Source organism: Pipistrellus hanaki, assembly GCF_964339955.1.
Source record: "Pipistrellus hanaki genome assembly, chromosome: 11".
NCBI lineage: Eukaryota > Metazoa > Chordata > Mammalia > Chiroptera > Vespertilionidae > Pipistrellus > Pipistrellus hanaki.
The window spans coordinates 34,302,893-34,315,533 of NC_140513.1; the positions used below are offsets into that span (position 1 = coordinate 34,302,893).

At 33.8% G+C, this 12,641-nt stretch overlaps 1 protein-coding gene and 1 long non-coding RNA gene across 7 annotated transcripts in view; one reads left to right on the forward strand and one right to left on the reverse strand.

The window, feature by feature from the left end:
* LOC311630442 overlaps nucleotides 1–7,072 on the forward strand; it is a 930,538-nt gene extending 923,466 nt beyond the window's left edge. Inside the window, exon 2 of the long non-coding RNA XR_014796381.1 lies at nucleotides 7,020–7,072. This is a non-coding gene — a long non-coding RNA (uncharacterized lncRNA). The remainder of the gene's footprint in view (nucleotides 1–7,019) is intronic.
* VPS13A (vacuolar protein sorting 13 homolog A) overlaps nucleotides 1–12,641 on the reverse strand; it is a 185,468-nt gene that overhangs the window by 155,449 nt on the left and 17,378 nt on the right. For all 6 annotated transcript variants that reach the window (XM_084899409.1, XM_084899408.1, XM_084899406.1 and 3 more), the window contains exons 2-7: nucleotides 12,595–12,638; nucleotides 11,702–11,744; nucleotides 9,304–9,399; nucleotides 8,937–9,038; nucleotides 2,057–2,166; nucleotides 1,157–1,216 (exon numbers count right to left, since the gene is read on the reverse strand). In XM_084899409.1, the coding sequence (XP_084755535.1) occupies nucleotides 1,157–1,216; nucleotides 2,057–2,166; nucleotides 8,937–9,038; nucleotides 9,304–9,399; nucleotides 11,702–11,744; nucleotides 12,595–12,638 (455 nt within the window). The remainder of the gene's footprint in view (nucleotides 1–1,156; nucleotides 1,217–2,056; nucleotides 2,167–8,936; nucleotides 9,039–9,303; nucleotides 9,400–11,701; nucleotides 11,745–12,594; nucleotides 12,639–12,641) is intronic.

Sequence of the window (12,641 nt, forward strand, 5' to 3'; positions counted from 1 at the left end):
CACGGTATATTCTTCCATTTGGTTATGTCTTCCTCTCTCTTTTTTAAAAGTCCTATAGTTTTCCAAGTACAGGTCTTTTACCTCTTTAGTTAAATTTATTCCTATATATCTTAATTTTTTATTGCAAAGGTAAATAGGATTTTTTTTTTTTTTTTAGTTTCTTTTTCTGTGAATTCATTAATAGTGTATAAAAAAGGCATAGATTTCTGGGTGTTAATTTTGTATCCTGCTACATTGCTGAATTCACTTATTAGGTCTAGTAGATTTTTTTATAGAGTATTTAGGCTTTTCTATGTATAATATCATGTCACCTGCAAATAATGACAGTTATACTTGTTTTCCAATTTGGATGTGTTTTATTTCTTCTTTTCTGACTGCTCTGGCTAGCACTTCCAGTACTATGTCGAACAGGAGTGGTGAAAGCGGGCATCCCTGCCTTGTTCCTGTTCTTAGGGGAAATGGTTTTAGTTTTTGCCCACTGATTATGACATTAGTGGTAGGTTTATCATTTAAGGCTTTTATTATGTTGACGTATGATCCCTCTATTCCCACTTTGCTGGGAGTTTTTATCAGTATTCCACATTATTAATAATGGTGAGGACATGGTAGTTTGTTTCTTTATACTTTACATGACTTATCAAAGTTCCTAAAAATTTCTCAGAAATGGGCCTGTCCAACATGGCTCAAAGGTTGAACACTGAGAGTCAACCTATGAATCTGGAGCTCATGGCTCGATTCCCAATCAGGGTACATGCCCAGGTTGTGGGCTCAATCTCCAGTGTAGGGCATGCAGGAGGCAACCAATCAATGATTCTCTCTCATCACTGATGTCTCTCTCTCCATCCTCCATCTCTCTTCGTCTCTGAAATCAATAAAAATATATTTAAAAAACAAGAGATAGATTTTATAAGTTTTAAAAAAGGTATCAAATATCAATAATTAGCAAATAATAATAGGCCCTCGTATTTTAACTAGGATTTGATTATCAACCATTTTTTTAAATATGAAATTACCTATCCTCAGTTGCAATCCAATCCAGGTACTAGAGGTACTAATTCTATATAGACATCTATTTCTGATGCATGCATAAATGAATAGCAATTTGTAGCTGAACTACACAATTAAATATGGTTAAATTTATTTTTAAACAAGGTACCTGCATGCTGAGATTTTGAAGAGAAATACCAAATGACAGTGGGTTTTCTTGATTTGTGATCTAAAGAGGAAACACAGTACATTTTTCTCAGATTTTTAGTAGTTAAACAAAATTTACGTTACAGAATGCAACTTCAAACATTCAAAAACATTTAATGTTTTCCAGAACTTTTATTTCTATATTTTTTCCTGATACATACTAATTAAAATATTAAGCATCAATGTGTTAGTGTTCTAAAATAATAACACATCTGCAAATTTTATACTTTATAAAAAAAGTTTATAAAAAATGATTGACCCTCATAATAGTACTATGAGAAGCTAATTATTACATGTTTTAGAGAGAATACATGATCTATTTAAGGTCAGTTAGTTAAATCTTGCTCTACTGATTTCTAGACCAGTGCTCTCTCCAGGAGATATCGTATAATTTAAAGTGTCTTAAAACCATATAATAGCTAAAGTCATAATCCCATCTATCACATGTATTAAGATATGCATTTTCCTTCATTACATTATCTGATGTTTGAATACTTTAGGGAATTGTAACTAAGGCAGTAAAGACTGCAAATTACAACTACAGTTATAGAAAAGGTCATGTCATTTTCAGCCTTATTCCTTCACTTCCAAGTATCTCAGTGGTTCTCAACCTTTCTAATGCCACGACCCTTTAATACAGCTCTTCCTGTTGTGGTGACCGCCAACCATAAAATTATTTTTGTTGCTGTAATTTTGCTACTGTTATGAATTGTAATGTAAATATCTTTGTTTTCCGATGGTCTTAAGCTCTACAGCAGCCATTTTCAACCGGTGGGTCGCTAATAGATGGGCTGCTACAGAGCAGATTTCCATAAACTGTGGAATAAATATAAAAACAAGATTCATTTGTTAAAATACTTACATCATCTTCATAACGAATATGGATGTTGGAAATTTTCACTTGAAGATTTTTTATAATCTGAGTAATTAATTTTTCTGTAAAGGTGTCTTGTTTTTCCACCAGGAGTTTTTCTAGAATTGCAAATATTCCTTTTTAAACTTGAATGAAAAATATATTCTATAAATATCCACATATTAAGGTAATATAAATTTTAACCTTGTTAAAGAAAAAAATCTACATTTGTATATTTGCTTTTCAAAAATCTCCCAATTTTGAAAAAGATTTTCAAAGGCAACTGAGTAGTTTTCAAAAACTAGTTTCTTGTTCAGTGAAACTAAAGCCAACCTTGCAAAATTTATTGGCATTAAATTTTATAAACTTTTCTCTGTTAATTATATCTGAGTACATAAAGATATGGACAACAATGAAGATTATTATGTAAGAATTATAATAGGCTTATATGAAAAAAGCTAGAGAAAGCAGTGAAGATGGAATCTCCCTTAAAATTAGAGATAACATCGTAAGTTGTTTGTGATTAGGTGTATAAAATAGTTGAATGTGATTCTCCTGATGAATACAATGTAAGAAGATATAAGATATTACCCTCTCTTCTTTACAGCAAGGATGAAGGAAGTTCATCAGATGTTTCTTTTTCTAAAACCTATTTACTATCTCCAGTTTCAATATTTTCCAGGGGAAAAGAAAGAATAAAAAATTGAGGCTCCTAATTTTTTAATATGCCTTTAATAACCATTAGTTACTACCCCTATTTCCTCCACTTAAAAATGCCAATAAAAGCTATCTTTTCCTAGTGTGTGTGTGTATTAGATTAGATTTAAAAAAGAGAGATGAAGCCAAAGCCGGTTTGGCTCAGTGGTAGAGCGTCGGTCTGCGGACTGAGGGGTCCCGGGTTCGATTCCGGTCAAGGGCATGTGCATTGGTTGCGGGCATGTCCCCGGTGGGGGGTGTGCGGGGGGCAGCTGGTCGATGTTTCTCTCTCATCGACATTTCTGGCTCTCTGTCTCTCTCCTTCCTCTCTGTAAAAAATCAATAAAATATATATTTTAAAAAAAAAAAGAGATGAAGACTGAAATTACTGAAGTCACAAATGAGAGTGGAAACATTACTACTTATTCTACAGAAATAAAAAAAATATTATAAGATAGTATGAAAAAATTTTACTAGCAAATTGTAATACCAGATGAAATGGACAAGTTCCTAGAAAAACGAAATCTACCAAAGCAAAATCACAAAGAAACAGAAAATCTGAATAGTGATATAATTCATAGATCAAACCAGTAATAAAAAATCTCTCAACAAAAAAAAGCTCTGGACCTCATGGCTTCACTTGCGAATTCTACCTAACATTTAAAAGAGAACATCAATCCTTTTCAAACACTTGCAAAAAACTGAAGAAAAGGGAGTATTTCCAAACTCAATATGAAATCAGCATTAATCTGACACAAAAGCAAGACAAACATACCACAAAAAATTACAGATCAATATCCCTAATGAATACTGACACAAAAATCTTCAACAATATGTTAACAAATAAAAATTAAAAGCCCATTATAAGAATTACACACATTGACTCAATAGAATTTATTCCTGCAATGCAAAGATGGCTCTATATATGAAAATCAATTTAATATACCATATTAACAAAATAAAAGAAAAATACATGATCATCTCAACCGATTAAGAAGAATCATTTGACAAATGTCAATACCCTTTCATAATAAAAACGCATAATAAACTAGCAATAAAAGGAAACTAATTTAACATAATAAAGGTCAAAGGTGAAAACTCGCATCATACTCAATAGTGAAGTCTGAAAGCTTTACATAAGTTCAGGAAAAAGGTAAGGATGCCCACTTTTGCCACTTCCATTCAACATAGTATGAAAATTCTAGTCAGAGTAATTAGCCAAGAGAAAATAAATAAAAGGCATACAAATTGGAAAGTAAAAAAATAACATTATCTCTATTCACAGATAACATTATCTTATATAAAGAAAACCCTATATAATTCCACACAAAAATAAATTGTTAGAATAAACTAATTCAGCAAAGTAGGAAGGTACAAAGCCAGCACAAACAAATCACTTGCATATCCATTTCCAAGCAATGGATAATCTGAAATTACAAAAATAACTCCCTTTATAATAGTATCAAAAAAAAATAAAATACTTAGGAAAAGATTAAAAGACATAAATAAGTAGAAGGACATGCCATCCATATCCATGGATTGGAAGATTTGATATTGTTAACACATCAATATTGCCCAAAGGACTCTATAGATTCAAAACAATCCGTATCAAAATATCAATGACATTTTTTTGCAGAGAAAAAAAAATCCATCATAAAATTCATATGGAATCTCAAATAATCAAAACAATCTTGAAAAGGAAGAACAAAGCTGAAAGAATCACACTTCCTAATTGCAAAACTTCTAACAAAAGTACAGTAATCAAAACAGGGTGGTATTGGCATAAAGAACATATACGCCAATGGATAAACTAGAAAGCCCAGAAATAAATCTTCACATACCCTCAAGTAACTTTTTTAGAAGAGTGCCAAGACTATTCAATGGGAAAGAACAGTATTTTTAAAGAAACGATGCTTGGAAACTGTATATCCAGATATTCATACGCAAGAGAATGAAGTTGGACCGTTATCTAGCAATATACAAAAATGAACTTAAATAGATCAAAGATTTTACTGTAAGAAATAAAACTATAAAACCTCTTAGAAGAAAACATAGGAAACTGGATTTGACCATAATTTCTTATATATGATACCAAACACAGAAGCAACAGAAGAAAAGCAGACAAAATGAACTTCATGAAAACTTTAAAATTTGGGGCCTTGCCGAAACCGGTTTGGCTCAATGGATAGAGCGTCGGCTTGGGGACTGAAAGGTCCCGGGTTCGATTCCGGTCAAGGGAATGTACCTTGGTTGCGGGCATATCTCCAGTAGGGGGTGTGCAAGAGGCAGCTGATCGATGACTCTCTCTCATCGATGTTTCTAACTCTCTCTCTCTCTCCCTTCCTCTCTGTACAAAATCAATAAAAATATAAAAAGAAAAAAAAAAGAAAAAGAAAAATAAATAAATAAATAAATAAAATAAAATTTGGGGCCTTGTAGACTATCAACAGAGTAAACATGCTACCTACAGAAAGGAATAAATTTGCAAATTACATATCTAATAAGGGATTAATATTCAGAATACAGAGAATTCTGACCACATACCCTCCAAAAAAAACACACAATTTAAAAATGGGTAAAATACTTGAATAGATATTTCTCCCAAGATATATAAATGGCCAGTAAGCTCATAAAAGGATGCTCAAATATTAGTTTTTAGGGAAGTGCAAATCTACACTACATGATACCATTTCATTGCCATTAAGATATTACTATTTAGAAAAAAAACAAGATGGCAGCATAAGGTATATACCTATACTTGCTGCCTCTCACAACCGTACCAAAACTACAACAAAAAAACAAAATGTCTATCACCCAGAACCATGGGAAAGCTGGCTGAGTAGAAGTTCCACAACTAGAAGGAAAGAGAAAAGAGCATTAAGACCGGGTAGGACATGCACAGGTACAGAAAGCAGAGGTACGGGGGCGCAAGAATTGGGCTGGCAACCAGGTGCGCTGTTTTTTTCAATCCAAAGAAAGATACAAGCTCCTGACTGCTCTGAACTCCAGTTTCCAGGGAGACTCTGAGGACTCAGACTCCAATGGGGCGAAGCAAGACTGTCTGCCATTGGGTCAGAAAGTGAAGGTGGCCCTCTTGCAGAGGTGCGCACCGGAATCATTGTTTACTGCACTGGGGCGCGGGCCCCAGGGACATGGAAATGTGGAGACACAGAGAGGGCTGATTTGCAGCCATTGCTATTTGCAACATCCTGGTGATTCCCTGAGACCCTATCCCACCTAATTTACAAACCCACCCAAACTGAACGCAGCAGCTTTTGCATATGAACGGCCTGCCCTATCGCAGCTTAACCTAACAAACTGCAGCTGGGTCAGCTCCAAAACTTCCAAACCCCAAGTAAAGAGGAGAAATCTGCAGATCTTGCTGTAGCTCCTGCTGGGTGGCCTCAGACAGTAACTGACCTGCAACTCCTTAGAGCAGTGTTTTTCAACCTTTTTTGGGCAAAGGCACACTTGTTTCATGAAAAAAATCACGAGGCACACCACCATTAGAAAATGTTAAAAAATTTAACTCTGTGCCTATATTGACTATATATAAAGTAATTCTCTTGAATAGGAATCAAATAAACACAAAGAAAGTATTTTATAATTACTTTATTATGAAATATTAAGTAAACAAAATAGTGAAAAATTATAAAATTCTTGTCTTGTCTGCACCTACGGCACACCAGGCAACATCTGCACCTACGGCACACCAGGCAGCGGTTGAAAAACGCTGCCTTAGAGATCCAGGAGCCAGTTTACCTAGTGGACAGTGTGAAATGACACCAGATTTCAACTCCTCACATCCATAAGTGACACACTCAAGAAGCAGACTCAGGGAGCACCAAAGCCCCACTGAAGCAAGTCCTTCCCCATAAGGGTGTCTCTAGCACAGCAGTTCTTCCATTATAGACACAGTGGGTCCTCACAGCCAATTGGCCTGGAGTTCAATTTCTCCTAGTGTAACAATAGCAATCAAGGCTTAACTACAACAAGACTGTGCACTCAGCCCACAAAGAGGAGCACCAAGACTGTCCCCCTCAGGTGACTGGGGAGGCTGAATCACTGGGCCCAATAGGTCACCTACCATATAAAGCCACTCCATCAACACAGGGAAGCAGCCAAAAAGCAGGGTCAAAGAAACATGTCATGAATGAAAGAAATGAAGGAAAGCAAATAACTGGATATAGAGTTCAAAACCACAGTAATAAGGTTACTCAAGAATCTTCTAGAAACCTCTGAGGAACTTAATGAGACCTTTAAGGATCTTAATGAGAATGCAAAAAAAAAAAAAAAAAAAATGGGGGGGGGGGGGGGGAGGAAGGACCAGTCAGAAATTAAGCATTCATGGTCTGAAATAAAGAATAATATACAGAAATTCAACAGCAGACCAAAGAACTCCAAGAATCAAACCAAAGATTTGAAATATGAGGAAGCAAAGGACACCCAGCCAGAAAAACAAAAAGAAAAAAAGAAACAAAAAATATAAAGATTGCCTCTGGGACAACTTCAAGCATATCAACATCCAAATTATGGGGGTGCTAGAAGAGAGAGAAACAAATATTGAAAACCTATTAGAAGAAATAATGACAGAAAACTTTCCCCACCTGGTAAAAGAAATAGACTTACAAGTCCAGGAAGTGCACAGAACCCCAAACAAAAGGAATCCAAAGAGGACCACACCAAGACACATCATAATTAAAATGCCAAGGGCAAAAGACAAAGAGAGAATATTAAAAGCAGCAAGAGAAAAATAGTTACCTACAAGGGAGCATCCATACAACTGTAGCTGATTTCTCAACAGAAACTATGCAGGAGTGGCAAGAAATATTCAAAGTGATGAAAGCAAGAACCTAAAACCAAGATTATTCTACCCAGCAAAGCTATCATTCAGAATTGAAGGTCAGATAAAGAGCTTCACAGATAAGAAAAAGCTAAAGGAGTTCATCACCACTAAACCAGGATTATATGAAATGCTGAAGGGTATTCTTTAGGAAGAGGAAGAAGAAGAAAAAGGTAAAGATAAAAATTATGGTCAACAAAGTGACAAATACACATCTATCAACAAGTGAATCTAAAAATTAAGTGAATAAAAGATCTGATGAACAAAATAAACTGGTGAATACAATAGAATCGGGGTCCTAGAAAGGGAGTGGACTGACAATTCTCAGGGGAAAGGGGGTCTGAGGGTGCGATAAGAAATTGGACAAAAATCTTATACCCATGGATGAGGACAGAGGTGGAAGGTTAGGGCCTTTGGTGGTGGTGGGGGGGGAATCAGGTGGAGGGGAGCTATAGGAGGGGTAAGAGGAACATTTGTAATAATCTGAACAATAAAGAATTTTTTTTTTAAAAAGTTACTATTTAAAAAAAAAAAAACACCCAGAGAATAAGTAGATATGAATGACCACACAGATATGAAAGAACTGTCAACAGGTAAAAAATTAATATTGGGTCATATTTTTTATTTTTAAAAATTAATGTATGGCAAGGATAGTGAAATCAGTATATATCTATCTTACTTTTAAGACGTTTGACTTTTAAATGAAGGACAGAGAAGATAAACACATGACTAGGTTAGGAAAATGATTTTATGTTAGAAGATAAGAAAAACTACAGTACATTTGCATATTAAGAAGAAAGTTCACTAAAGGGAGAAGTTAAGAGTCTGAGTGAAAATAGCTGCTGCTGCTTCATGCAGCACAAGTGGAAAGGAATTAGATTTCTGCAGGACATCTCTTCTACCAACAAAGGAGGGATTGAAGTAATGGACCATTTGGTGTGTGTTGAATAGGAAAGGATGTGAAGCCAGAGGATAAACAAACAGATTTGGAAAAGTATAAATATATAAAGGGACTCAGCATATGCAAAAGACCTGTTATAAGAAGAATAAGAAGAAAAACGCTAGAAAGATAAGAAAACATACTTGATAAGAAAACATAATTATTGTAGTTAAAAACTAACCCTTCCCTTATAAGCTAGGTATATTATTTGCCCTAAGATAAATGTCTAATAGGTAAGAATTTTTATAAACATGATAAAACACATTAAATACATTAAAATGCCCCATGTAATAAGATTCTCTCATATTTGTTAAGTAATCTCAGTGCTTCCAAATAAAAATAATATTCAATTGTGATCAATATTTTTCTTTTCCCCATTTATTATTTCAATTCTTCTTTGTTTTCTTTACCTTGATCAGCTACTTTTTGTTTGGCTTCTTCTATTCTTTTTAGTTCCTGCTGCTTTGCTTCCAAAAGTTGCTTTTCTTCTTTTAAAAAATCATATTTTATTACTAAAGGAAACATGAAAAGGGAGAATATTAATTACCATAAATTTAAATGTACTCATTTCAAAAAACAAAAAAGAAAATAATCACTAATTCCAAGTCCGTAAAAACTTAGTGTGAAAAACAATTTAATTCAATTACATACCACCAAATGTATTTATTTTAAAAATCACAAAAAATTCCCCCAAAATATTTTGAATAAATAAAATATAAAGATTTTCCATCTACAAAAAAGAGTAATTTAAATTATAATGTTTAAAATTTGACTTACTAGAAGAAGGCACTATGAGTAAATAAATGTTTTCCAGTACAGCTACAACTGGTTGAGTATAGAGGTTTTTCCATGGAATTTTAAGATTAAGATTACCTATATCAAAAAAAAAAAGAAAAAAACACAAAAAATTCATTTAAACTACATTTACTATCAGCTTATTTTCTGACAGAATTAGAAAAGATTACAAGTTCAGTCACTTTATAGAAAGCTATTTACAACAAAAAATAAGGCTTTGTGGTGAAAATTTGAAATTATTTGTATCAATCAATATTGTTGGAAAATCTACTAAATAATATCCTAAATATTTATAAGTTTCTATTTATGGCCATCTGTACCACAAACATACTAATATTCTTCCGTTAACCAACAATCCTTTTTATTATAACACAGAATATCCCCATTTTTCCTCTAAATCTCTGTAAGAAGTACTTTCCTTATACTTTAAAAAATATTACCTAGTTTATTTAAGTGTTTATTTTTCACGTGAAGAGATTATACACACAATTTTTTTTTAATATATTTTATTGATTTTGTACAGAGAGGAAGGGAGAGAGATAGAGAGCTAGAAACATCGATGAGAGAGAGTCATCAATCAGCTGCCTCCTGTACACCCCCCACCGGGGATATGCCCGCAACCAAGGTACATGCCCTTGACCGGAATCGAACCCGGGACCCTTCAGTCCCCAAGCCGACGCTCTATCCATTGAGCCAAACCGGTCCCGGCTATACACACAATTTAACAATGGGGATACATCCTGAGAAATTCATCGTTAGGTGATTTTTGACATTGTGCTATCATCATAGAGTGCCCTTACACAAACTTCAGTGGTCTAGCCTACTTTGTACCCAGGCTATATATAATAGTACAGCCCAGTGGTCGGCAAACTGCGGCTTGCGAGCCTCGTGTGGCTCTTTGGCCTCTTGAGTGTGGCTCTTCCACAAAATACCACGTACCCTAATTAAGTTAATAACAAAGTACCTACCTATAAAGTTTAAGTTTAAAAAATTTGGCTCTCAAAAGAAATTTCAATCGTTGTACTGTTGATGTTTGACTCTGTTGACTAATGAGTTTGCCGACCACGGGTATAGCCTACTGCTTCTAGGCTACAAACCTGTACAAAAGGTTACTATACAAAACAACACAAAATTAAATCAAGCACAAGAGAAAATAATGTAATCAGGAGCCTGAATAATATGAGATATATGAGACTGCTGACATATGAACATGAGACATATGAGGCTGCTGCCGGAGTAACATAGCATGCTGATTTACAGCAAATGTTGTATTTTAAGTAGAAAAAGTATACTCTAAAATAACAATAAAAATATAAAGTATAGTCCTGGCTAGGCGGCTCATTTGGTTTGAACAACATCCCATACACCAAAAGAATGTGGGTTCGATTCCTGGTCAGGGTGTGTACAGGAGGCAACTGATTGATGTTTCTCTCTCACATCGATGTTTCTTTCTCTCTCTCTCCCTTCCTGTCTTCGTAAAAATCAATAAAAAAGATATCCTCTCTCAAAAAAAAAAAAAAAAAAATCAATAAAAATATTTTTTAAACCACACAAAAATATATACTCTCAGGTGAGAATTTAAAATTTTTTAAATATAAAATATACTATAATAAGTACATAAAATAGTAACAATCCATTTATTGTCTTTATGAAGTTTTATGTGTCATACTTTTATACTGGCAGTCCAGTAGTGTGTTTTACACCCACACTACCACAATCATGTCAGTAAAGCCTTGAGTTGCAACAGCTATGAGAGTAAGAATTTTTCAGCTCCTTATAATTTTATAGTACCATATCATATACCACATACCGATGGGCAAACAGAATATAGCAAAGATAACTAGTCAGAAACCTAAAACACTGAGGGGTTAGTGCTTTCTGGTAACACAATGGCTCTCAAATAACTCATTTTTAACATTTAATAAGGCATATAATTTCATAAATATTAGCCAAAGTATATATGGACCGCATAATATTTTTGTCATAAAATTAACCTCCATCTACAATAGATAAAAACACACGGTTATTTTCAATTAATGCTCAAAAACATTAAAAATATCACATTATGCCAAACCGGTTTGGCTCAGTGGATAGAGCATCGGTCTGCAGACTGAAAGGTCCCAGGTTCGATTCCGGTCAAGGGCATGTACCTTGGTTGCGGGCACATCCCCAGTAGGGGGTGTGCAGGAGGCAGCTAGTTGATGTTTCTCTCTCATCGACATTTCTAGCTCTCTATCCCTCTCCCTTCCTCTCTGTGGAAAATCAATAAAATATATTAAAAAAATAAAATTAAAATAAAAATATCACATTATAAGGATACTAAGCATATTATTCTGGTTGCATGTCCAGCAAGGGAGACATACAAATAAACAAAGCTTACCTATATAACCAACTTTAACTTTAAATGGTACATCCAGTTGACTCTATAAAAAATACACAGATGTAAATTATTAGTACACAACAGATGACTACTTTTTTCTTCCTAGAATTATTTAAAGGGTTTAAAGTTAACTTACATGTTCCCTTTAACTTCAATGCTTAAATTTATAGATATGTGTATGTCAATATTTATACCAGCATTGTTCATAAGAGCCAAAAGACAGAAACAATCCAAGTGACCATCAACAGATGAATAAAAAAAAAAGTCATATACATATAGAATATTACTATGCCATAAAAAGAAAAGATGTTCTAAAACATGCTACAACATAGATAAACCTTGAAGGAATTACAATGAGTAAAATAAGCCAGACAGAAAAATGACAAAATAGCATGATTCCATTTATAGGTGGTACCTGAAATAGGCAAATTAATAGAAAATACATTAGAGGTTACCAGGGTCTATAGGGAAGTCTAAAAAGTTGTATCTTTTATGGCTACAAAGTTCCCTTTGGCATAATGAAAAACTTTTAGAAACAGATACTGATCAGGATTGCACAGCACTGTAAGTGTAATTAATTGTAATTAATGCCACTCAATTCTATAGTAAAAAAACGATTAAAATGGTATAAAATACTGAAGATGACTGGGAAAATAAAAACATACAGATCAATTATACTTTAATAAATGTTTCTTAAAAATATCATCATATAGAAAGTAACATTAGAAGTATTTTTATATGGAGAAAATTAGTTTGTGCTTTTAAAAGAAAAAATTCATTTTACAAAACTTATTTTCAAAATTTTTTCTCAAAATTAAATGATTTAAAGTAACAAAGTAAATCAGGAAAAAGTCTATAAACGCACCAACCAATTTCTTACAGTCAAAACCTACCAGGGCATTTTCTTTAATTTCAAGGTTCTTCAAGACCACAGCTCCTA